A 26,700-nucleotide genomic window follows, 5' to 3' on the forward strand; every position below is an offset into this window, starting at 1 on the left:
CGTATAACATCGTTGTATCTCTTGTATTGTAAGTAACACCTGTCCAATCTACAAATCTACAACAAAGTAAACCAACTTTGTGGTGTTTTTAAGGCTCCTTTTTATATCGTCACATTTGACGTAACTTTCTGACGCGCGGTATGACGTAAGACGTAAGTATGTGGCGTCGTCTATGAAAAAAATCATGGCCCCATCGAAATTTCCAGCGTCCGCCCTAAACTAATCAGAACAAGAGCGACTGTGTTGATGATTATCTGGCCAGTTGTCGACTAAATTAGCCATACCGACTCAGCAAAGAAAATCGATGTGAAATATTTAAGGGTTAACATCAAGCAAAAACGCTGTAACAAGGTGCACATCAGACATGCGTCGCTGTTACATATGCATCTAGTAAATGTGGAACTGAATAGCACTCGTTTAATTATAGCCGCACATTAGTTTTTTTGTTAGAAAAAGGTCAATAAGGTGATGGCGAAGAGTTGGCTTTACTTGGATGAAAGCTAGACTATTGACTTATTTGTTCCAAAAGGATTTTTCGTGGATAAAGTCTTTCCATCAATCTTTGCGATTTAAAGGAACTTAAAGTTTCTATCGCAGTCAATTCGCTCGAAGGTGGCTCTATTAAAAAAATCCCTTAACGTGTTTTAGCATAGAAATGTTGTATACTCAAAATCATAAATTGCTCTCGTAGGCCTATGACTGGGGTCGCCAACCCTGGCTCTTTACTCGGTTATGTGGTGCCCTTTTCTTTGACTTTCGTTTAGGATGTATATTCTTTACACTACAGTCTTGATTTCGTTTGCCTACGTTTCTGTATGTTGCCGGTTCCGACTATGAGCCTATTATTTTTGTTATCCATAAAGCAAAAATATTGACCAAGTTTCGGAGAATAGCGTTTATTTAACACATTTCACCATGTGATAATTACAAATTACGTTGTTGTAACCTATACTACTCAGTCTCTTCAGTGCAAAACATTCAGAATGAATGAAGCGAAGCGGAGGTAATAAAAAAAATAAAAAGAGTGTTGAACAAATAGAGATCGATTCATTTTATATCAAAGCCCATACAGAAGTAGGTATCATTTTGAACGTTTCGAATAACTCTTTATTCATTTTCAACATAGAGAGAAGTCACAGATGGTAAGTGTATATATAATGCTAAGGCAGACGTCAGTAATTTTAAAGACATTTCACTACACAACACTTGCGTATTTAATTCGCGTCTTTGCTTTTTTAATTCCATACAACGGAAATAGTTATAATTAGTTCGATTTTTGGGCGAGGTGTTTTTAAATCATAAAGACAATAGTTATTAAACATTAAAGTAAAACAACCACAAATTATTATGACAATAAAAATTGTGAAAATATTAAAAAAGTACAAATGTTTTTGCATAGACTTTTCTTAATAAAAAACAATTAAAAAGAACATTGCAATTATAAAGCTCAAACACTTGTCTTAACATACAATTATGAATTAAGAGCTCTTACAGCTTTGAACTGGTATTTGCATAGGCGGAAAGTCTATATTGCAAATAGTGTCTTTGTGTTGTATATGGATTTAACACATCATAAAGTTGAGGTCCGAGTTGCACAGAATCATTGTAATATAAACATGCAATTGGCACAATCATATGCGCTGTTACACCCCAGATCTTAAATTTCCGACCCATAGGTTCAATGAAAAGCTGATGTAAGGTAGGATTTTGATAAATTTTATGTTGTATTGGACAGTTAAAATAAAAATGGTGTGTCTGATGCCAAATGTGATTTTCTTGATTTAGAAATAAATCAAAGGGACATGCAAACACAGTATCTACTTCAAAATGATTGATATTTAATTCAACAGCTGTTATATCTTTGATCATAGCAATGATAGGCGTTATGACAATGCCAGTTAGAGACAGAAATGGAAGTGACCTCTCTAAAACTGTAAGATGTTTTCTCTCTAATCCAATTTCTTCTTCTGTTTCACGAAGTGCAGTTTCTATGAGAGTGGCATCCACGTCATCTTTTTTTCCACCGGGTAAACAAACATCTCCTTTGTGCAAACTCAGGTGCTCTGAACGTTTTGTTAAAATGATGTACACTTTTCCATCCAGCTCAAAAAGAGGTACCAGCACAGATGCCCTGAAAATAAAATAATATATTATTCCACCTAAGCTCTGCCAAGGACATTAATCTCAGGAGGATGTTTTATTTATCTGATGCAGGAAGGACTATTTCATTTTCTGGTAATGACTTGGGACCCAGTCTGGAAAGTATGGCAGAGCTCGATAAGATCTCATGGGTGCAAGGTCGAAAATATGCGCTTTCAATTTTCAGTTGCACTTTACGATTTTCTGATGGTCTTGCATACATTGAACAGTAAAAGTATTCTGCACAAGAGTTTTACATATTTGGGGTGCAGTTCATACATTTTTCGATGAGCACTTTTAGAAAGGTTGAAAAAAACTAGCGGGTGCACCAGCCATACTTTCCACAGTGGCTTAGAACCAGCATGGCTACCAAGTGAAGTGTCCACAAAAAATACAACGCATGAATTCTAATTCAATTTGTGTTAACTTCTACAAACAAATTTGGGAGATCCGTTTCTAAAGCAATGCATGTGAAACTGTGGTTATCCTGTGACCCAAAACAAGCAAAAAACATACAAAGAGCTATGCTTGTGTATAACTGTCATTTGTTAACACAAGAAATATTATGAAAAAATTCCAATAATATTGTAGCCACAATGTATGACAAAAATATTTGCTTTGTTTGGGTGTAATTAACACAATTCCATGCAACACCCAACTATTGTTACATATGAATATTTGTTAAGTAAAAATATCAAAACCCATAGCAGAAGTAACTATCATTTTGAATCTTTCAAATAACTCTTTATTCACTTTCAGCATCTTTAAAGGGTTATTCGAAACATTTAAAATAATATCTACTTTTGTATGGGCTTTGGTATTCCTACAATGTCTAACTATAACCTCCAACCATTATGCCCCAAAATGTTTAACTTGTTTGGTTTTTATTATCTTATTGATTACAAGTTCCAACAAAATTACACTTATCTTAAACAGAAGGATTTTAAATGTAAACTTATTTCTTAAAAAGGAATGAGCAATATATTAAATTACAAACTGGATGCCCAAGCCTAATTTAAAAAAAATATATATTAAAAATAAGGTGCATCTAAAAACATCTTTGAATGGACTAATGAACGTAGAAGACAATTTCCTTACTTAAAAACAAATTTCTAAATTTTTAAAAGAAAACGCAACACAACTTAAAATACATAAAATTTAGTAAATAATATTTCGTTAATGAAACCTATACATAAAATAGAGTATTCAAACACAGATAATCATTTCAACATTCAAAATCATTTCTTTTTAAGTTGAAACTCGAAGTTAAATGAATTTAGCACCTACTGTTTACATCCATTTAAAAATGACTGGTAGGGTTGCCAAGCTTCTTTATTTAGTTCAAGTTGTTCCTTCAGCCTTTGTTTAAGATTATCGAACATTTCAATTCTTGTATGCCAAAGATTTATCTGCCTTAAAACTTATCCAATTCCAACTAGGTCATATTTTAACTCGGCCAACTTCGCATTTTTTGCTTGCTAACCTTTTGTTTACATTTCCAGCGTTTACACGCTTAAGTGCACAAATGAACTAGTGCAGCGGAACTATAGAGTACTTAAAGATGTATTTATTAGCCCGTGAAAAAACAATCATTGGAAAAACTAAGTATACACGCGTTACTTTACTTTATAAGGGAAGGTGGTTACTAAACAAATGATAACAGCTTTTTTGATTTCGTTCAATCTGTTTGTTGCCGTTATAGGCTTATAGCCTACTAAAACACCTTTCATACATTTTTACACACTTTTCACGCCTACTTGTAAACTGCCTAACAACAAACGACAATACGTTTATTTGATACGATAAAGTGACAGCAATCAAAAATAATTTAAAAAGATCCGCTATAACAACAAAATAGTGAAAACATTGTAACGAACTCGATTGCCATACATTTTGGAAATACTGTACCTTAATCCTCAACTCGACATCAGAATAAAATGTATAATTATCTATTTCATGAAGTTCAAAACTAAACTTTAACTCCGACTTTGTGAAGCCTTTAAGTTCGTTAACTAATATTGTACGAAACTAATTAGCATGAAAAGTGCGAGCCTAAAAAGTTTCTGCCATCTGTTTGTGTGTTGAATACCGTATGGCGTATGCCAAATAGATTTGAAACCACTGGCTTGGACTAAGGCTCGCGTTATAACCTTTTTTTAACAGCGACCAACCTTATTTGCGCTATTTTCTATATTTAGGAATCGACACACACCAGTTCAGCCGTGGATACCGGAATATATAAATATAAACCTGTTGGGCATAATGACTGAAGTTTGTAGTTCGACCTAGAATGAATGTCAAAGCTCATACTGAAGGAGATAAATTTTGTAAATGTGTAGAATACGGTTTAAAAATAAAGACTGGTGGTTGTTTATTATTAACAAAGGAAGCAAAAGTACACAGGTATAGCATATTTTTTACGTTTCAAATAAACCTCTTTGACTTTGTTCGTCAAAGCCATGGTGTAATCTAGCCGTTGGCAGGAAAAATTAACAGTAACAGGGATTTGGAAACATAACAAGCGGTTGATACGGCAAGACAAGTACAGACCCTATTTGTAAAAAAACATACAAAGAGAGTTCTTTCTACATTTTTTTACACTTTTATTGAAACATGAAGATGATTTTCATAAATGCACGAGAATTTCGTCAAACTACCAAAATGTTAATAAACGTGACTGCTGGGCGTAAAGTTTACGCGTATCAAACACGATTTCTCTTTAACGAAAACCGTACATTTGCATTGAGCGTTTAGGTTGTTATAGATTTAGCAAATGCGACAGTTCAATGCAGCTAACGTAAATGAATATATAAGTCTTTACAATTGGCATTTAAAACATATCGAAATGCACTCAAGTTGCTTTGCTGAATAATATATTTTTTATTGAAATGAAATAGTTTAATACCTTTGCTACATTGAGAAATTGTCTTTTATTAGTGTTAAGTTGCACATTAACAAATCTTACATTTTTTTGGAATTGCTTCACAGAAAGAATTTGCATAATCAAACAAAACAATCATAATGCACTGCAATTTCTGTTTTTTTTTAATAAAATGAAAAAAAACCAATACATTTTTGAGAATAACACTTGCATAGAAATGAATCATAATCTAAAACATAAACTTATTTATAAATTAAAATCAACTAATGAATAAAGGAAAGATAAATTAAAGCTTTGAATTTTTTTTCATTAAATTAGGAAATTTAGTTGCCATAAAACCCTTTTGTGTTTTGTACGGATTGGAAACATCATAACAAAGATCCCCAAGCTTTACAGATGTGCCATACAATAAACATGCAAATGGTAGAATTATATGCGCTGTTACCCCCCAAATTTTAAAAGTTTGGCCCATAGGGTTAATAAAAAGCTGCTTTAGGGCGGGATTTTGATACATTGTTTTACTTGATTGTATAGGGCAGGAAAAATGGTAAAAGTGCATTTTATCCCAATAATGATTTTCTGTGTGGAAGAAAAAATCAAGTGGACATGCAAAAACAGTATCCACTTCAGAATGATTAATTTTAAATTGAACAGCTGTGATATCTTTCACTATAGCAATAATGGGAGTTATAGCTATTCCAACTATAGAAAAGAAACAGACAGTTTTGCCTAAAATAGTAAGATGTTTTCTCTCTAATCCAATTTCTTCTTCAGTTTCACGAAGTGCAGTTTCAGTTAGATCAACATCGGACTCAGCTTTTTTACCACCGGGTAAACAAACATCTCCTTTGTGCAAACTTAAATGCTCTGAACGTTTTGTTAAAATGATGTACACTTTTCCATCCAGCTCAAAAAGAGGTACCAGAACAGATGCTCTGAAATTGCATAATTTGTTTGTTATTCATTACTTTATCATTTTACCAAAGACATGTTGTTTGTTGCCGTTATAGGCTTATAGCCTACTAAAACACCTTTCATACATTTTTACACACTTTTCACGCCTACTTGTAAACTGCCTAACAACAAACGACAATACGTTTATTTGATACGATAAAGTGACAGCAATCAAAAATAATTTAAAAAGATCCGCTATAACAACAAAATAGTGAAAACATTGTAACGAACTCGATTGCCATACATTTTGGAAATACTGTACCTCAGTCCTCAACTCGACATCAGAATAAAATGTATAATTATCTATTTCATGAAGTTCAAAACTAAACTTTAACTCCGACTTTGTGAAGCCTTTAAGTTCGTTAACTAATATTGTACGAAACTAATTAGCATGAAAAGTGCGAGCCTAAAAAGTTTCTGCCATCTGTTTATGTGTTGAATACCGTATGACGTATGCCAAATAGATTTGAAACCTCTGGCTTGGACTAAGGCTCGCGTAATAACCTTTTTTTAACAGCGACCAACCTTATTTGCGCTATTTTCTATATTTAGGAATCGACACACACCGGTTCAGCCGTGGATACCGGAATATATAAATCTAAACCTGTTGGGCATAATGACTGAAGTTTGTAGTTCGACGTAGAATGAATGTCAAAGCTCATACTGAAGGAGATAAATTTTGTAAATGTGTAGAATACGGTTTAAAAATAAAGACTGGTGGTTGTTTATTATTAACAAAGTAAGCAAAAGTACACAGGTATAGCATATTTTTTACGTTTCAAATAAACCTCTTTGACTTTGTTCGTCAAAGCCATGGTGTAATCTAGCCGTTGGCAGGAAAAATTAACAGTAACAGGGATTTGGAAACATAACAAGCGGTTGATACGGCAAGACAAGTACAGACCCTATTTGTAAAAAAAACATACAAAGAGAGTTCTTTCTACATTTTTTTACACTTTTATTGAAACATGAAGATGATTTTCATAATTGCACGAGAATTTCGTCAAACTACCAAAATGTTAATAAACGTGACTGCTGGGCGTAAAGTTTACGCGTATCAAACACGATTTCTCTTTAACGAAAACCGTACATTTGCATTGAGCGTTTAGGTTGTTATAGATTTAGCAAATGCGACAGTTCAATGCAGCTAACGTAAATGAATATATAAGTCTTTACAATTGGCATTTAAAACATATCGAAATGCACTCAAGTTGCTTTGCTGAATAATATATTTCTTATTGAAATGAAATAGTTTAATACCTTTGCTACATTGAGAAATTGTCTTTTATTAGTGTTAAGTTGCACAGTAACAAATCTTACATTTTTTTTTGGAATTGCTTCACAGAAAGAATTTGCATAATCAAACAAAACAATCATAATGCACTGCAATTTCTGTTTTTTTTTTTTAAATGAAAAAAATACCAATACATTTTTCAGAATAACACTTGCATAGAAATGAATCATAATCTAAAACATAAACTTATTTATAAATTAAAATCAACTAATGAATAAAGGAAAGATAAATTAAAGCTTTGAATTTTTTTTCATTAAATTAGGAAATTTAGTTGCCATAAAACCCTTTTGTGTTTTGTATGGATTGGAAACATCATAACAAAAATCCCCAAGCTTTACAGATTTGCCATACAATAAACATGCAAATGGTAGAATTATATGCGCTGTTACCCCCCAAATTTTAAAAGTTTGGCCCATAGGGTTAATAAAAAGCTGCTTTAGGGCGGGATTTTGATACATTGTTTTACTTGATTGTATAGGGCAGGAAAAATGGTAAAAGTGCATTTTATCCCAATAATGATTTTCTGTGTGGAAGAAAAAATCAAGTGGACATGCAAAAACAGTATCCACTTCAGAATGATTAATTTTAAATTGAACAGCTGTGATATCTTTCACTATAGCAATAATGGGAGTTATAGCTATTCCAACTATAGAAAAGAAACAGACAGTTTTGCCTAAAATAGTAAGATGTTTTCTCTCTAATCCAATTTCTTCTTCAGTTTCACGAAGTGCAGTTTCAGTTAGATCAACATCGGACTCATCTTTTTTACCACCGGGTAAACAAACATCTCCTTTGTGCAAACTTAAATGCTCTGAACGTTTTGTTAAAATGATGTACACTTTTCCATCCAGCTCAAAAAGAGCTACCAGAACAGATGCTCTGAAATTGCATAATTTGTTTGTTATTCATTACTTTATCATTTTACCAAAGACATGTTACTTCACATGACACCCAAACTCCATAAACTATTAAATAAACTATAGGTGTTATATTTAGCAAAATGATGCCTTGAATTCATCAGTTGTAGTCACAAAACTGGCAAATCATCATTTTGTCCACCATGTTTTGTTTTCTGTTATGTGAAAAGACTGATTAAAAATATTTCTTTAATTACAAAAATTTTATTGGTCTAAAAAATCCAAAAAGTACATTGTAGCCTAGTTTACTTTTACCATTAGTGTCCAGTAAAGAAAAACAAAATTTGCTTCAAATGGTGCAAACATATTAGGGTATCATTAAAATTTAACACACAAACCGACCACTGAATTTATTAAACAAATCAAAACGTCATATAATACCCATCTAAACATGATCTTAAATAAACCAGACACATATATCCATCCTTAAATAAATGTCATACATACCAACTTGATTTAGTAAAGTAAAAATTTTAAATTAACCTAGGACAATTAGTTTGCCTCACTTTAAACGATATACAAATTTGTAAAAAAAAAACAATATTTGGCGTTTTTGGTAATCATATGTTTTAATAGTCTTGTAGATAATTTCAAGTTACTTACTGTTTGCAACTGTTGATAAAAGACTGAAAGGGTCCCCAAATGTCCTTATTTAATTCCAGCTGTTCCTTTAATTTTTCTTTAAGGTCAGCAAACATATTAATTCTAGCGTGCCAAGGTGAGTTTTACGCTATAAATTGGGCCAGTTGCATTACACATTTCTACACAATACCATGTTGACTATTTTTTGTTTGCTAGTTTTCGGTTGACTGGCCACCGTCTCTACGCATGGGCGCACACGATTAACCAGATTTTTTTACTAATGTATTAGGCGTGCTCTCACCTTTTTCCGTTGTTTAAATTTAGCTACTTATTAGTAACTTCGTATACCTCACAAACAGCAAAAGATGCTGTGTCTTCCTGACATTATCAAAAAACAACTACAACAACTCTTAATGGGGCTAATTTACCAATTTTATTAGTTTAACCAAAGAGACTTGCGTTAATTAATTATGACTTGATTGGGACTTGACTTATCATTTATTCAAGATGACCTGACTTAGAATTAAGTTCTTCAAAATTAATTTGGTTTAGACTTTATTTTTTTCACAAATGACTTGGCACTGGCATTCACTAATCTTACCTAATCATATTGAAACAACACTCCCATACAGCACTAGAATACTCGCAAGGAAACTGCGATTTAATAAGCACTGAAATCACAAGGTTTGACCTGTACTAGATTACTGAAGCATACATATGCACAATGTCAATGGGTATTCTTTGATTAAGCTCTTCAGGAGTCGTACTGGCCCACGATAACGGAACCCATATATAGTACACTGATGCATTTGAAAAGCCTCCCAAAATCAATCAGCCTGATCAGAATCAATTTTGTATCCTAGTCAGGCTGACTAATTTCGCTAGCCTCTCTAAAGGCATTATGTTTACTATATTAGATTACAATAATAAAACAAGACAAAATATCATTAAAAGGGTAATTTCAACTTTTAAACCAGTGATTCCACGATCTACAACTTTAAACTTCGACAAGCTTACGGCCTGGCAATAGTAAAACTGATTCTAACCTGTACCCTGCGTTCAGTTTATTTTAAAACTTCCTATACATGCAATACTAGATGTTTATATATTTAAACAATGCTCGGTAAAAATAAAGAGTCGTAATTCGACAAGGATTATCTTTATTGCTTCGAAAATTTCACAATAACAACATAAAACAATAAAACGAAAACGTCACGATTTCGCTTGAAAACGTGATTCAACAAGATACCAACTACACTGTTAGATAAAACCTAGCTTTACCTGTAAGGTTTTTTTTAAATATATGACTTTCCAGACAAATAAATACTAAAATCACGATTTCGTAAGAATAAATAAGTATCGTTGACGAATAAGAATGTACTTTCGTTGGGCGAACACACAATTTTTAGTTAAGGATTTAACTATTGATTCTTTTGTAATTTTTTTTATGTGAAGAAATGTGGTTAAAAGAACAAAAGTTATAAAAAAAACAGACGAAAGAAAAAAAAGCCCATTCCGTATAAAAGCTCCACACACAAAGACAATATTTTCGACAAACAAACGGAAAATAAACGGAACATATGTACTTTGAATCACGATTCGTATAGTTGCACTGGGTATGTATTCAACGTAAGAAATAAGCCATAAAATAGCAGATAAATCAAGGAATAACTGCACACAAAACGCATATGACGCTGCTTTAAGGACAAAAAGGACGTCATACCGAGTTAGGCTTATAAATAATGCCTAGTACAATCGGTTTTGAGCCAAAATAATTCAACACTTGTAAAAAAAATGTCGGTTGTGCTTTTCAAATAAAAAGCATGCGATAAACTTGACTGTACAGCAGTGTTTCTCAATCTCAATATCTCAACCCTAAAACCAATTTCCAGACAAATTTAACCATATTAAACTACTACAGGCGGCGAACCAAGCAAATTAACGGCGTCCCAATTTTGGGTTACGACCCGTAGGTTAAGAAACACTGCTGTACATTATAGGCACGTCCGTACCTGTAAAGATTGGGCAAAAAGTAACGAAATTAGAAACATTTTCTACTCTCGTTTTCAATTTGATATCTACCCAACGTCCACAACTTTAAACTTAAGGCTGGCTTCATGCAAATTTTGGACATTTTCAGCCCAACATACGAAGCCAAAATGGCGAAATGTGTATGCTGTGTACGAACAAAACGTCAAATCTGTCGTTGTCGTTCAAAACAACTACGAACCTGTTACTTATGTTAATACCATTTGATATAAACTAAACAGTTGGTTACATGTAGGTGCTTGATTTCAAGTCTTCTAACTACATTGAACTTGTCTCTTTCAAAGAAAACGCGTCGTTTTTTGAACAATCTAAACTCTTTTACGAAAGCGTAAAAAGAACAGGAACTGTGCGTTAAATAAAATGTAAAACAAACTGAACGAAATTGGAATGCAAAAATGAATTTTGTATGATAGGAACACAACTATGTGTAAAAACCGATGCAATACCGTAAAACACGAACGAAAATGAATTGAATCGCCTTCATTCGTTTATCGAATACGTTCAGACCGTTTCTGGATGTTCTCGCGCTTTGGCGACACCAAACGGCAGCACTACACGTGGTGTGGTTACCACAAACAGGAGACAAAGAGCTGATAGTGCGAGGTTACTTTTCACGTGAAACGAAAATGACGGGGCGAATGTTTCGTTCGTTGCTTCTCGTTAAGGTTGCCTGGAATTATGATAAAAATAGAATTTTATTAAGTGCTGAGCAAATGGCGATACTACATATTGCTACCAAGATACGCTTTATGTATAAGCGCAATTAGCTCGTTACTTATTCCCGGAAAAGTTAGCATGCTTCACTGTAGTGCTTGACAGGTTCGACACTCGCAATATTATTGCACAACTGTACAAAGCTTGATCACAAATTTATAAACAATTTTCAGGAATATAATTTTTGTCGCTTAATGTGCATTACCCCGGGACCCATACGAATGCAATGAATGTTTGAACATGCGGTAAAGTTGAGTGTGGTGGCATAAAACGGCGACATGTTAAAGATAAAACTTGTCTATAAATAGAGGCTCTTACTAAGAGTCGCAAAAATTAATTAATTTTCAACACTGTTTTAAATTAAATTTATAATGTTAGAGAAGATAAATGATCATTTAGCATATCAACAACAAAAAAGATTTTAATGCGCTTAGTTACCGGCCTAAGTAAGACTGTAAAACGCTATTTTTTGCAAATATATGCCAAAGCTATACAAAATATCAACGGGGCTGTATACCGTCCAAACGGTAATAAGAAAATCAAGCCATGTAAAGCAAAAACGCAATTGTAAGGTATATTACCTTTCTCAAACACCATCTTGGCGTTGGGTCCTGTGGTGGCTGTATTAATGTATTCCGGGTTTTCCCCTTTTTGAATGAAGCGCTTTGGGTCATCTAGGGTTGGAGACCTGAGACAAAAAAAAGCACCTGGTTACTGACTGGGAATCGTCAGTTTCGAACGCAATATCGATCGTCCAATAAGGACAACGCTCAAATTCCCGGCAGGTCAAATGCGCTGTAGGAGAAAGAATCTCTTTCAAAAAAAATTCTGCTTTAGTTTTATCAGTTGTTTAAGCAATAATACATAACATGAAACCCCTAGGAAACTTCCCAATGTTGTTTCTCAAACTTTTCCATGGCTAGCCAGATACAGTATAACAGCTAAGAAAACACCAATACAATGATAACATTAACACAAATAGAATAATAGCACGAATTTAGATAACATGAGCAATGTCTTCGTATTTCTTTTGCAAATTTAATAAAATTTTGTTGCAATTTGGATAAGAACCAATCTTAATAAACCCAACAACTTGTATTGCTGTGGTCGGCGACCCAACCAAAAAGGAACCTAAATATGTTGGGCCGTGACCCTGGGGTGGAGAAACACTGATTTATTTAAAGAGAGTCAGAAAAACACCTAAAAAATCCTACGCAATTACAAAAAAACCCGATGCCAACGGTTTCGAGTTTAAGAAATAGATATTGTTTATAATCGGACGAGTTCACCAACTTTAATAGATGTACGATCATTATGTCAATGACGTGACTTGAAGTTGACTTATTTTATAATGACTTTACTCGGACTTGGCTTGAGTAAGTAGTGACTTGGACTGGGACCTGACTTGTTATTTATTCGAAAAGACCTGACTTGGATTTTAGTTATTTCAAAATGACCTGTTAACAACACTGCCACTACTTACAATGTATGACATGTAGGGCCTACACGTCTTCAATTTAGACTTGATGTAATTCATGTAATTTCAAAATCTTATTTACAAAGCCGCTTTAATTAGTAAAACCTCAAAGGCAGCGTGTATTTTACTTCCAGCAAACACATCACACGCCTAGGCAGCAATTTTCCATCGCACTTGGCCGCTCTTTGAACCACTTCGAATCAATGAGATTTGGGAGAAAGGCGCTTTTCACTCCCCGGGGTAATCAAGATAACAGCGAGCCTTCACGACATGGAAAGCTTGTGTGCGGCAATATTCGCCTGTGCCTTAGAACTTCCTAAACGGCTGAGTGTTAAGTGCAAGGTCTGGACTCGGACCAGGATACGCTTGTTAGCTTTAAGTGGGTCACTGGGAAAGGCGGATTACTTTTTTGGCAATGACATGACTGTATTAATTAATAAAGCCAAACCTAAGACTATTAATTTGTTTTTAAAGACTAATTACAACAGATCGTTAATTGATTATCACGTTTATTTTTAGGTTTTTTAGCCTAATGAAATTTGGCACAAAAAGCAAAAATATGACACTATAACTTTGCGTAATGTCGAATTTTTATTTAACCAAAAATGTTTTGTTTTCGTACGTAAGCTGTGACACTTTAACGCCAAAATGCAACGATGGGCTGCCTTTAAAAGTTTGCTGACTCGGTTATTTTAAACCACGTCGAACGACAATCAAGTACCAGAAATCAGCAAAATATTCTGCTTGATTGCGAGCTTGTTAACACATCATCAGTAAAAGTGATACCGAATTCTTCGTACCGTCGTTGCACAACAGCTAAATCTACCGCGTTAAACCAGAATGCAATAATTTAAAAGGAAAACACTTGCAAGTGGCTGTCAACAGACTCGGACAACAAGATTTTTTTAATTTAGATTAGAATTACTTAAGTAAGTGATTGCCAAAAGCCAAACAAAAGCAATCTTTTTCTCCCAAATGCTAGTAAAGAATCAGCAGTAAGAGATACTGTATGTTGCAACAATAAACTAGCTCAGTTCGCCGCAGCGCTATCGAACTTTACTTTTCCACCCTCCATTTTTACCAAAACCCGCTCGGCCGAGAGATGATTGCTCACACGTGCAGCATGTGTTTGCTTTGTGATGTCATAGAAGGAACACTGGCGTAAACAGATTTAAAGGAAAACAACAAACTAGCGCCTTAAGTAAGCTAATAACAAACTAGTAAGCTTATAAGTGCTTTGTGCGACAAGTTGTCAATTTACATGAATGTTGTGCATACAATAATGTAAAGGAAACTGTTCATTTGCATTCAAAAGTGTTTCCTTGCAAGCAAATTACTTTTGACTTGTATGTCTGTCTAAGACAAGCATGGCACTCAAGTCTAGACTTACAGAGTTGCTTAAAACTCAATATCGAAAAAAAATCGAAAACAGAAGGCCAATATAAACAAATTTAAATACTGACCCTAAGTGAACGTAGAAAATAACTTCTAGAAATCTGGTCTTTCATTTTAAAGTTTTTTTAATGGGGTGTTTTAATGGGGTGGTGGATCTTTTTAGCGACCTTTAAAAAAAGAAAACTGCAATTTCAACGAAATGTCGATTTTATCTAATATTACGGCTTCATATTTTATTATTTTTTTTTACTTTCATTATACCTGAGGACCCGTGTATTGTGGTCCAAACTGCAATTAATGTACTATTTGGAGCTATTGCACATTTTTCGAAACGTAGTTTGTTTAGTCGCCCTTCAGGAGTTTATAAGCCATTAAACCCATTTAAAAGCAACTTGATTTAAATGGCGTTACACAATGGCGCCAGTATAATGCGGGCTCGCGTGGTGAAACTAGAATTGGCTGGGGTGAAATTCTCCCCAAAGTTAATTTCATTTTCATATATATTAAATTGTGGTTGAATGCCGATCAATCTCTTGGCCCCGAACAGTCTGGCGAGTAATTCAATACAATTTCCCAAGTCAACTCAACTAAACTCAGTTTAATCGAATCAGAGATGCTCAATTATAAAAAGGCCAGCCGCCCACAATGCAGTTTTGACTGTAGGAAAATGAAAAGTAAACAAAATATACTGAAAAAATAGTTCTACAATAGAAGGTTACAAGTATTCAAAGCATGTTGCTACATAGCAGTTTGTATTTGATTTCAAATTGACTGGCTTTACACACAATTTGTTAGAATCTAGTCTACCGATCTTTTTATTGTAGGGTCCTTTTATTTTACCAATCTTTTACGCGACAAATTAACAGTTGTAAGACAAAGAGTCGCATTTCATCAAACAAATCATAAAGGAATGTGCATCTAAGTATAGTGCGTTGGACAAATTTTGACATTTGCATGCCAAGTGTCAGAAAAACTAAAACGCTATAGATTTAGCAGTTTGTGGCAAATCGATGTAAGTTGGGAAGACTTGTATTATAACACAGAGTTACTGGACTGTCATACTAAGTTTAACAATATTACTGTACCTGTGTTACTGTTTATATATAATCAATGTGTTCTCCACCTAATCACCCTAAAAGGCCACAACAGTCAGCACGAATCGTTGCTTAACTTAACGCTCAACAAGTATTGAATAATCCGCTAACAGCGACAAACAGCAAAACTTAACACCCATTACGTATCTGCCGCTGTTCAATGCACGTTATGTAGATTTGGTTCTAATGCTCAACCTTCAAAGATCGTAAGCGGAAGCGCGTTGCTCATTAAGTACAGAGCATAAGGGTTTGTGACAATGGCAGAACTGCGGATGTATTAATGACTACATCAGTGGCATGCCTTGCCTTCCGCCGCTGTCAGCCTAATGAATGAGTTGCGATTTTCTGGGCACGAATTGTGAGGTTTTAGTTCATTGGCGCATTTTGTTCGCCGAACCTTCTCGAATTCTGCAAAGTTGGATTCTCGGAATTTTTTTGACTGTGGTCTGGGAATGTTTTAACAAAAAAACAAAAAAACGTTTGCTTTTTACCGCCACGGTTTTTAACGAATAAATGGGGAAATTTCGTGTGTTTTGCAAAAATTGCCAAAAACGCGCTTAATTTGCTCAATTATGGCCGAATTGATAAACTTTGCAATTTACCTCCACAATTACAAGCAACCAAATAACCGCTGAGCATTAAACGCTTCTCTTCTTTTCACTCGTTATATCAATTCATTTTCCATTTTCCAGAAGTCTCAATATGACACAAAACTTCCCGTATAAAGCCATAATATCCCGCCCACGGCAATGCTATCGCGGTTTCAAATTATTTCCAAAGCAATTCTTCTTTTGGCGTCAAACGAAGTTTCCGCTCCGTAAGAGAAAAGCGAATCGCATTTCTCTATCCATCATCTCAATTTAACTGTGGCGCAAATGTATCTAAAACCTACCCTTTACTAGGAAATAGGGATGTACGATTCTTAGTATTGTATTCCCACACCGATACCCGATATTAAGCAGAAAATTTCCTCTTTAACCCCCGATCCAATACAAATACGCTATTAATAATTACATTTTACAAAAGTGTTAAAATTGAAATTACTATATTCGTGATCAGTATTTTTTTTAAGGTGTTTTGGTGGACCGAAACGGTCCCCCAAATTTCTCCAGCGGTTTCCCAAATTTGGACTTGCAACTTTTTGGTATTTAAATGAAACACTTGCGGTCTCTTAAAACTACTTAGCGGTCACCCAAACCTTAAAAAAAAACTTTATTATTTTTAGGCAAATTAACCATTTAATTCAGTTGGAAAATGATGCGATGTCCGAAGAGTCCGATTCGATCATTTGTATTCCTACTCTAAAATGCAAACACAAGGCTATAGTCGCATTAAGTAATGTCAGCTGACTGCGTGAATGGCCTTGCGTTAACATATTCGTAATATTGATTCACATTTTTTTAGAATTAGAAAGCTTATTTACTTACAGTTGAGAACATTCAGTATTTTTTAGACAGTTTAACCTTGATGTAGTTGCGCTGTCACAAGAGAACCGGATACGATTGGATAATTTTGGACATCCCTACTATATGGCAAAGTACAAGGCTATAGTTGCGACCAAGCTAAGTACTGTCAGTTGACAGGAGTGCATGGCCGGTTTCGCAAAACGGGTTACCACACCTTTGGTATTGTATTTCGGTAAGCAAAAAAAAATCCTCTTTACCGCCCGATCCAATTCAAATACGCCATCACTAAGTTAAAGTTTACAAAACTGTTGAAACGGAAATTACTATAATCGTGAAATTAGCCCACTTTCGCTTCGGAATTGTAAAGCTCACCAACCGTCAGTTGTAAGCAATCAATATTTTTAGGCAAATTAACCAGTTAATGCAGTTGGAAAATGAAGGTTATCACAAGGGGAGCGGATCCGATTCGATAATCGTGCACATCCCCACTCTAAATGAAAGTAGGCTACAAGGCTAGTTGCAATCAAGTCAAGTATTGTCAGTTGACAGGAGTGAATGGCCGGTTTCGCAAAACGGGTTACCACACCTTTGGCACGATTTTAAGTCTTAAAACTAGTCCGATTTGTTTGCTATTTGCAAATCGCCGCTAAGAGGCTCACAACGCGTAGAATTAGCGATTGGATTGTCGCACGGCGCGGAATTTAATCCCAGGATTTTCTCCAAATTGTCCAGGGCCACGATTTTTTTCGCTAGCTTAGGCGAAAAGTCGTTACCTGGAACGTTTTTGGGTCACGCTCGTGTCAGAAAAAGGCTCTCTATGTTTTTGTTTCCATGTAATCTGGCCTTTTGAAACGATTTTAGTGTGATGTCGGATCCCTCAATGTAAAAACGCTGGAAACGTAAATAAACAGTGGTTTGAAGCATCTGAACTGTAGTAACTGTACACTGTAGTATTTAACTCTCACCTAAGGTAATTAAACATTCATATGTGTGTATTTGAACAGTGGTTTAAAATTCTAAACTTTAGCAATTGTATTCAAGGCAATTAGGCATTCATATGTGTATATCGAGGTAAGTTTCTTTGTGAACTCTTATTGGACAACAATAACAGCACACTTCGTTCTAAAAAAGGTTTACCGAAACTACGCCATTTACTGTACAGTTGTGTTTAACTGTGATTTAGCTCATTGAAGTTCCACTAAGGAAAATTGCACACAAATTGGTTTAAACAAAGTTTGATATTACGGCCATCTTAGCTCTAAATGTATTTTTAAAGACCACGGCTACTAAAAACAACTGTTTTGTTATTGAAACTTATCGTAAGCAACACTCTTACGTCTAATATGCTCATCAACAGGTTCCGATTTTGCTAACGTTTCGAGCAATTGTTCTGTCAATGATGAGATATAATGAATGAGGGACCCCTTCCTGTTATCTTGGCAATTTCCTGTTTTTCACTAATTTTGTGACCAAATGAATTTTTCTCATGCTTTTCAGGCTGTTAAGATTGTTTATAAAAAATGCATAAAACATAAAATCATTTCAGAAATATATATTTCGCCTTCTGAATAGGAAACATTAGAGTTTCAATTAGAATGATTCGTTAGCTTTACGAAAACGTGAACCGATAGGCGTCATTACATAAGGTTTTTAAGTGAAGACTTGACATTGCTTTTCCTAGAAATCGCGACTCGCATTGTTTCGCCATAGTTATCCTTGCACTCGCCTTAGCCGATTACGTCAACCTTTTGAACAGTATTTTCTCAGAAAGCCAAACCGACCTTTTTGCGGCAACTACACAGTCTCCAAGTTTTGCTCTCCCATAATATAATAAAGTGGTAAAATTTTGCGTTTTTTAAAGTTTATTTTAAATTTTCATCGTTTTATAAGTTTTTCCATTTGCAAATATGACCAAAATGCAAGTTTATCCAAAATAAGACAAAAATGCATTTTTTTTTTCTATTTTACAAAACGCAAATTTTCCTATTCCTATGTTAAGTTTTTTAGGGCTTGTATAAAAGTTTAATGGGTTCAGGTCGAATTTACTAGAAATTGTCTCATTCAGCACAAAGTACCACGAAACACTCAGATTTAACACTGAAACGAGCGACACCGATCAACCCAGTCTTTCCTGGAGTTCAACTTGTAGTTTTTGGAAGCCATTTATCCGCACGATAAGCCGCAATGGCTAAACTCCAATAAACCACAGAGCAGTTTTACCGACTACGAAGAAATAGACTACACTTCCAACAAATTTCTCACTACTGCAATAGTTTTGATACCCGTATTCATAAATAGTCAGCCCCCTTTCTAGTTAAATATTGTTTACCGCTATTGTGTGAGAAGCCAACTTTTCCAGAAAATAAAACCCACTTTTTCAATCTTAAGTGGAAAATGTACAAGGTTAAATGGCCCTACAACCAAGCTTAAACGCACAGCACCAACATCAGGATAACTAGACTCAATATTATATCGATACTGAAACGGTCGCCAACTCTCAAAATAGGGTCAAACATTACTTGAAAAGTTACCATAATGTTTTAGACCTTAGTTTTTAATTTGCGAGCTGCCGATCAAAAATACAAGGTAAAAAACGCTTAAAAGCTCCCATAAATCAGCCTGTGGGGAAAGATATTGTGGAACGCATTAGCAAACGGCCTAGCTGGCAAATTCAAACAAACAATAAACTGAAAACAGGGTAAAAACGTTTTAAAGGCTAAGAGTAAATCACTCTGGTTAGCTTCCAGCTTCCTTGAAGGCACAAGTCTCTCCCTTGCGCGCTTTCTCAAAAAACAAGTCTGTACGAAAAAAACAAACAAACAAAAGCGTCAACTTACGGCTTGCTGATTCGAGGCTTGACGATAAGCGAAACCGTGTTCGGGGAACTTCGCACAACTTCGGAAAGCATCTCAACGCTGGTGACCCGGAGTCCGTTGGCGGCCACGATCTGGTCCCGGGGCCCGATGACCCCCAGGCGCATGGCCGGCCCCCCTTCAAGGACCCGGTTCACCACCACTCGGCCGTCGTTTAGGGGAATCACCGTGATGCCGATGCCTGTGAAAAGGGCGATTTTTGCTGGTGACTGGATTAAACGTATAGATTCTTTTTCTTGCAACTCATAGTAGGCCTACACCTAAATCGAATGTACCTAATACCTGTGTACAACCAATAAACGATAGAACCAGGACTGACAAAAATAAACCTAAATTTTCGAGATCTATTATGGATAACTGACACGTACTTAATATCTTGGTAAATGGTCGCATTTGTTTAATTCCAAGTACAGTAATCAGGTGTCACTGTCACTGTATAAAGACAAATTATTGTTGAAATATTGCCAAGCTTTAGCACAACAGTGCTTCATGATGAAGTGCGAGAATTTAATACTTTTTGGGGGTTTGTATACAGGTTTTTATTTTGACCTTGTTAAACGCTCCTAGAAGTTTCTAAACTGTTTTCGGACGTTTCATTATATTTCACGTGCAAAAGCAGCTATCAGTTAAAACGAACGCTTCCAGGGGTGGGGTTCGAACCCAGTACCTACCGACTCCTGTGTCGTTTGGCAGCACGACTGTCCGACAACCACGAATAGGGCTCTTCACTTGGGTCGGTTCCTGGACGTAGTTGTTATGCGGCGAACTCTCACTAGTTGGGGATCCCCTCAGTCTTTGCATGGCTGACTCTGCTACTTGAATGCTGTTGTTGAGTTGCTTGTAGCGCATGATGTCTTGGCGGTTCTGTAAAGAAACAATATGTGTTTAATATGCTGGATTATATTATATACATGGTTCTTAAATGTGCTATGGGCTTACTACAGGGTGCTTAAATGTGCTATGGGCCACCCTTAAATCGCACTGACCAATGGTTTGTTTGGTATAGGTCGTTGATAATTGTGGTTTGTGTGTATTGGTTGCCAAAGGTCTACGGAAATATACTTTAAATCCTTAGCGACCCTTGTGTATAATGCAATAATTATATATACTACTGTTGGCCCACGCGGCTGTAATTAGATCCATGGCGTTTAAAAATGCTCTCATTACACACAACGGTTATTTTAACCGCACTCGGACCGCAAGCAACCAATCATTTTGACACTCGGCAACACAGCAAGCAAATATCCCTCCGACCCCTCAGTATATTGAAGCCTAACCTTAGCGCAACGAGCAACAATAGAACTAGGCACTCCGCCCGACTAATGAAACGGAAAACGAATTTCCGCCGCTCAATATCGCGTTACAAGGCACCACGTTACAGTGAAACACCAGGAACTTCGTAGAATATATGATCCCAAAAGACTGGATACGATACGTCGTGCATATTGGCGTTTCGCCATGCTATGTCCTCTATTTTGGGAAGATGTTCACAAAATTTCCCTGTATTTTGATGCTCTTATAGTTGTGTGCTGTTAAATTTGTTTATGGCTTTGGTATGTAAAATGTGTTGTCCTGTCAGATGTATTAGTTTTGAGTAACTCCGAATAAGATAAGAAATTGAATTAGGCCCACACAAGCCATTCACAACTTAGATTAGAGTTAGCCACATTTTGCTCTAATTCTTTGAATTAGAAAACTTGAACCATATAGTTGTCAAAACTTAAAACAACTCAAAAAAAGCGCCACTAGGAGCAGTTATAGCATAACTGGCAACTTTTTCCAATGTGTGCGGTCAACGTGGCGACACGAGCTTAATCTTAGCACTACGCAAGAACAGCACACAGCAAAAGAGAACGAAAAAAACACGTAGCCTGCCAACCTAAAGCCTTAAATTGCCGCCTGTGAGCTTCTGGGCAAGGCGGTGCTTTAGTTTGACACAAGCTCGGGTTCGAAGAGACAGTTGGCAGACCAGCGTTGCACTTATCTAATGAAGGGCTCACTCCCCTTTACTTTGGCCGATAAAGCGCGTAGATTACGATCGCCAAGATTACCAGGCAAAGGTCCGAGAGGCGTTTTTGTCTCTGGGAGAAAATGCCGCCACTTTCAACCTTACGGTTCTTGAGGGGCGGGCACTTCATGTTAACCTTCAGGCACGACGTGCTTTAATGTGGAAAACATAGCCCGGAAACAAAAACGCTGCAAAGGCGCATGAGAAGATGTTTGGGCCAGAAAAACAAAACATGGCTTCGTTTGAAAAAGTTGGTTAACGATTACAATGAACACTGTAGATTGTTTAATGGCGAAAATAACGGCCCAAATAGACGTTAAAAGCGACATGCTTTATTTTCAAACGTTTCGGCAATTTCTAATGCCATCATCAGTGATATAAAGGCCACATCGGTTGCACCCGTTTATATACACTTTGGTCGCACCAAGAAATGATAAAAATGACGCTTGTTTCGCACTTTTTTATCATTCTTATCATTCCTTGGTGCGACCAAAGTGTTCTTAAACGGGTGTAACTGATGTGGCCTTCATTTCACTGATGATGGCATTAGAAATTGCCGAAACGTTTGAAAATAAAGCATGTCGCTTTTAACGTCTATTTGGGCCGTTATTTTCACCATTAAACTTATGAACAGATCCGTATATAGTGTTCCACTGTAGATTGTAATTTCCAAAAGTTGTAATTAAGAAAGTGTCCCACAGTAACCGGTGTTTTGAAGTCCGCTCATGTTGGTTACCATCGAGCGTTTTGCGAGTAAATCCTGAAAACTAAATGTGGTAAAGCCATAAAAAGTAAGGTTAAAAGGATAAGAAAAATAGCTCCGAAGAAACCTTTTAACCCATATTTTAAGTCCCTCGCTTTACTAAATTGTGTTTTTCACTCCGTGACTCTGGCATTAAAATATTGAGATATTTCAGACCGTTTTATGGACCGTTAAAAACCACTTGGTCCCCCCGCATTACACTAAAAGAGAGCCGTTAACCACGTAAAATGTCTTTTGATGACGTCTTACCCGGATTACAAGCCTCAGTTTTTAATCGCACGACGAGAAAATCGATCCTTTCCGTCTTAAACCGCGTTCCTACGTTTAAATTAGCGGCTTGGGGTTGATGTTCGGCTTACAAGGCAAAGCTGTTTGGATCTAACTGCGACTAAACTACAAACTCACAAACCAAAAAACCAACGCCATTATCAAAGCCCATAAAGTTGGTAGCATTTTTAACGTTTCGAATATCTCTTTGTCCATTTGCAGCATCTTTTTAAACAACATTGTTAATCTAGATGTTAAAAATGAATAAAGTGATATTTGAAACGTTCACAAAATGCCACATACTTCTGTATGGACTTTGATATTCATCATACGTATCGCTACAACCTTCAACCATTATGCTCCTAACGCGATCTTGGTTTTGCGAAGTTTCGTTTGACCTTTTAAGTTCGGGAGTTCACAGTGAGTGCAAAACAATACGACAATATGGAGCCAAAATCAATATATATTCGAATTGAAAGTAGAACAAAAATAGCAAAAATACGACGGAAATGCGCCAAAAACGTGCCTAACGACTGTTATTTTAGTTTTACGGGATCTCGAGATATCCATTGTCGATTTTATCAAGAATGACAGTGTTTTAGTATAATTTTCTGATTTTTTAGCTGTATGGAAGACTACTTGCTTGTTTGCAAGATTAAATAGCAAAAAGCCGTGTAAATATTACCTTTTGAAATAACAATCAACCGCTAGCGTTTGTTGCATCTATTTTTTGTTTAAACTTTTGAGTTGCACAAAGTTATCAAAAAATAATTTTGTTTATTTGGATTTCCTCTTGAGTTCCATTAAATACAACCACAATCACATCTAACACATCAAAAACCGATTTGTTTAGTTGTCGATCCCAGCAAATTCGGAAAGAAAACAACCATAATTGTCTCGGGTGCTTTGCTTCTAAACTTACACCCGCATCATTTCAAACAAGCCCAGATAAAATCACCTATTCGCTCTAGGCCTCAGTGCAAACCATCCTTGCTTTTTTGTTTAACCTTATTCTCCGAGCACGTTCTTTACGCAGCGACGCTTATTTTCACACCGAGTGGCGTGGCAGGCGTGCGTCATTCTAACAGCCCGAAGCGAAATTTGAACCGAAGACTCCAGGTAAATGACCTGTCGGAGGTTATTCGCGCCCTTCCGCCGTTTTCATGGCCAAGGTTATTTCCGCGCACGTATTTTAACGCAAAAAACGCTAATTAGAACCGACTTTTTGAAAATAAAACTCTTTAATTGACCCTAATTTATGCGCAAAAGGTGTTTTTACTTAATTTTATCTGAAAAACGATAAATTAATCTAAATTATAACCCCCGATAATTCTTCACAGTGTTATGGCATGTAATCTAAGTCAAGATTGTTATAGGATGTAAAGACAAATATATTTTCCCTAAGTTTTTCGCTAATCGAATGAAAAACAGATGACAGACTTGTCTGACTAATATATCTGGTTTTATTTAAAGTCATTGTCGTCATCTATTATTGAAATACGAGGCCATATGTTTTATAAACATTTAGTTTTCAACTTTAACGTTTCTCTGCACACGTATCTTCACGCGAAATACGCCACAGTTTCTGAAAATTGCACTATTTGTGCAAAACCAGGTCTTGTGATGCAGGCATATGTGCCGTGTGCTAAACATTGGAAAAAGAACGGCCGCGAAATCACACCTTTTTGTTATTGAGATCATCTAAATTGTTGTAGCGTGCAAAAACGAAATGGGATATTGTTGTTTCGGGTGTATTGCGTTTTAAACCAGGTGTACCGGAGACGGTTTGTTTGTCAGAATAAAAATAGCGATAAGGCGAAGTGTAACATATTAACAAGACTTTGAAAAGCACTCATAACACCACGCGTATCGCGTATGTTGCATTTAAAAATGTTTTAATGGAGTAAAGAACTTTTTTCCAGAATTTTTTCCACCCATATGCTTTCCTATTATGCGTTACACTATAATTTGATTATGGTATTGGAAGTGTGAACTTTAACCGCTTATTTAACGCAAATACGGTTTAAAATGTTGAAAATGAATAAAGAGTTATTCGAAACGTTCAAAATGATACCTACTCTGTATGGGCTTTGATATTCTTATTACGGTTTTGAATAGTTACTCTTTTTCCCTAATATATCAAGTCCTCTTTTAGTTTAGGTCAAAGCATTATGGTCTATAAGAAAGGCGGATATGCAACAACAGAAATTTGCAAGTTGCAAATTCCTGCACACCCCTAGTTTTAGATTGCACAACACTCCTAACCCTGTACTAACTGGCGTTTAATGTGGCCAACAACGCGCAGATGAAAGAAGTGTTGATGGCTACTCTAACGAACTCCCAAAGTCGTTGTATTTACAGGCATCTTGACATTGGAGCAAGTCGTGCAATGGTCACGCCTGTATTTGCCGATGGCAAATCGCTTTCCGTGCAACAATCTCACGCACGATGTGATAAGGTTAGCCACGTAGGCCACATGCATGTGCATTTATGCAAACATGTTCTTTTGTGGTTTGTCAAAGTTTAAAAATAACCGTTACAAAAATAGAATGAAACTCTAGCTAAAACGCTTCGATTGCATGTGCATTTTGCAAAGTTAACCTAACAAGTGTTTTAACAGTATCTCACGCACGATGTTACACAAGGTCAACCGCATTGCTTAGATGCATGTGCATTTCTGCAAACTTGTTTTTTTTTTGTAGAAGTTTGAAAACCATGCTTCGTAAATAGGATGAAACTTAAGCTAAACGTGACCAATGCCCTATCGCAGGGGTGGATGCCATCACCATTATTTATGACCAAACTAAACATATCGTGATCTTTGGCCTTTCGCACGAGAGAGAACAGTTTGGGCGCTTTTCGGCTTGCCAAAAAAGCATCAATAAAAAAGGAATATTATTTCTGCTGGCAAAGCAATCAGAAAAATGCGTCTATTTAAAATCGACTATTATAACAACAGGCGTTAGGTTGTGCGGGAATGCATACGTTTGTAGCTTTTGTCACGGCCATAATTTTTAAACGCGCAAAGGTTTGTTGCTTTTTCGTTGAAATTGCGACAAAATGTTTCCCCCGCTGCATTTGCCGCTGTTTTGTGTTGCTTTTCGTGTGGAAACGTAATTTCGAAAAGCAATCAATCACCTTGCTTGACAGGTTAAGAATTTTTGACAACGCTTCGATAGCAGAAGCACCAACTGTGTCGTGGTTGTTATGTATGTTTCCAGTGGCCTTTTTCAGTGTGGTAGGCACCCGGAAAATTTGTGGCAATTTTGTTTTTTAAACTGAAGCACTAATCTTAACGAGTCACATATATTGGCTTTACAATAATTCGTGAGAAATAAAATTAATTTTATTTCAGTTTGCAAAAAAATACAACCATATATGTATAATATGTGAGGTTCCAAAACCATTTCTCATGAGCGTAAGTTGATAAAATAAGGATAATTGTTTATATTGGGATGAAAGCCTGTTCAAACATTGTTATTCAACCATGTCGTAATATCCAAACAAAACCACAAAGGGTATAAAAAGTTCTGATATACAACTTTATTCAAAAAGAGCAGAATACTATAGTAGCGCAAATAGCATCATCAGTTATGCTTCAAAATCTGGGAGTTCAACCTTCACTGAGGAAATTTCTATTTGCCTTCAACGGTGCATATCATTAGCGCCCCTTAAGTACACACAACGGGTCATTTGCGCATAAGGTTACAAAACTACCGTGAACTTTCCCGGGGATTTGCCATTCCTGGGGGCAAGTAGGTGTTTGACTTGGCAATGATTTATATTGGCCACTTGGAAATAACCTGTCTCAGCTTGAATCACGTTTGCCAATATGTGTTACAAATTGCGCTTGAATTAAACTACGGTTATTCAAAGCTTAATGCGTT

At 35.9% G+C, this 26,700-nt stretch overlaps 3 protein-coding genes across 3 annotated transcripts in view; all 3 read right to left on the bottom strand.

Annotated features, from left to right (window-relative positions):
• Positions 1-966: 966 nt before the first annotated feature.
• LOC146139186 (uncharacterized) lies at positions 967-3,629 on the bottom strand. The gene is made up of 2 exons (XM_083392203.1): positions 3,427-3,629; positions 967-2,131 (listed from the first exon to the last, which is right to left on the bottom strand). The coding sequence occupies exons 1-2, from the start codon at positions 3,519-3,521 to the stop codon at positions 1,489-1,491; spliced, it is 738 nt and encodes a 245-aa protein (XP_083248329.1). The 5' UTR covers positions 3,522-3,629; the 3' UTR covers positions 967-1,488.
• A 3,731-nt stretch (positions 3,630-7,360) lies between these two features.
• LOC146139187 (uncharacterized) lies at positions 7,361-8,966 on the bottom strand. The gene is made up of 2 exons (XM_083392148.1): positions 8,789-8,966; positions 7,361-8,147 (listed from the first exon to the last, which is right to left on the bottom strand). The coding sequence occupies exons 1-2, from the start codon at positions 8,881-8,883 to the stop codon at positions 7,499-7,501; spliced, it is 744 nt and encodes a 247-aa protein (XP_083248274.1). The 5' UTR covers positions 8,884-8,966; the 3' UTR covers positions 7,361-7,498.
• A 950-nt stretch (positions 8,967-9,916) lies between these two features.
• The window catches only part of LOC146139188 (uncharacterized), a 32,430-nt gene continuing 15,646 nt past the window's right edge, over positions 9,917-26,700 (bottom strand). The window contains exons 2-5 of the mRNA XM_083393106.1: positions 20,447-20,639; positions 19,740-19,956; positions 12,112-12,218; positions 9,917-11,486 (exon numbers count right to left, since the gene is read on the bottom strand). Of these exons, the coding sequence (XP_083249232.1) occupies positions 11,428-11,486; positions 12,112-12,218; positions 19,740-19,956; positions 20,447-20,639 (576 nt within the window). The 3' untranslated portion in view covers positions 9,917-11,427. The remainder of the gene's footprint in view (positions 11,487-12,111; positions 12,219-19,739; positions 19,957-20,446; positions 20,640-26,700) is intronic.

The sequence above is a fragment of the Ascidiella aspersa genome, chromosome 6, assembly GCF_963924565.1.
Source record: "Ascidiella aspersa chromosome 6, kaAscAspe10.2, whole genome shotgun sequence".
NCBI lineage: Eukaryota > Metazoa > Chordata > Ascidiacea > Phlebobranchia > Ascidiidae > Ascidiella > Ascidiella aspersa.

Excerpts from the sequence above, each read along its gene's own strand:
- LOC146139187 (XM_083392148.1), bottom strand. The coding sequence starts at position 8,883 with ATGTTTGCTGACCTTAAAGAAAAATTAAAGGAACAGCTGGAATTAAAT. Across the intron at positions 8,148-8,788 it reads TTTATCAACAGTTGCAAACA|AGCATCTGTTCTGGTAGCTC; the intron begins GTAAGTAACTTG and ends ATGCAATTTCAG.
- LOC146139186 (XM_083392203.1), bottom strand. The coding sequence starts at position 3,521 with ATGTTCGATAATCTTAAACAAAGGCTGAAGGAACAACTTGAACTAAAT. Across the intron at positions 2,132-3,426 it reads TTTTTAAATGGATGTAAACA|GGCATCTGTGCTGGTACCTC; the intron begins GTAGGTGCTAAA and ends TTTTATTTTCAG.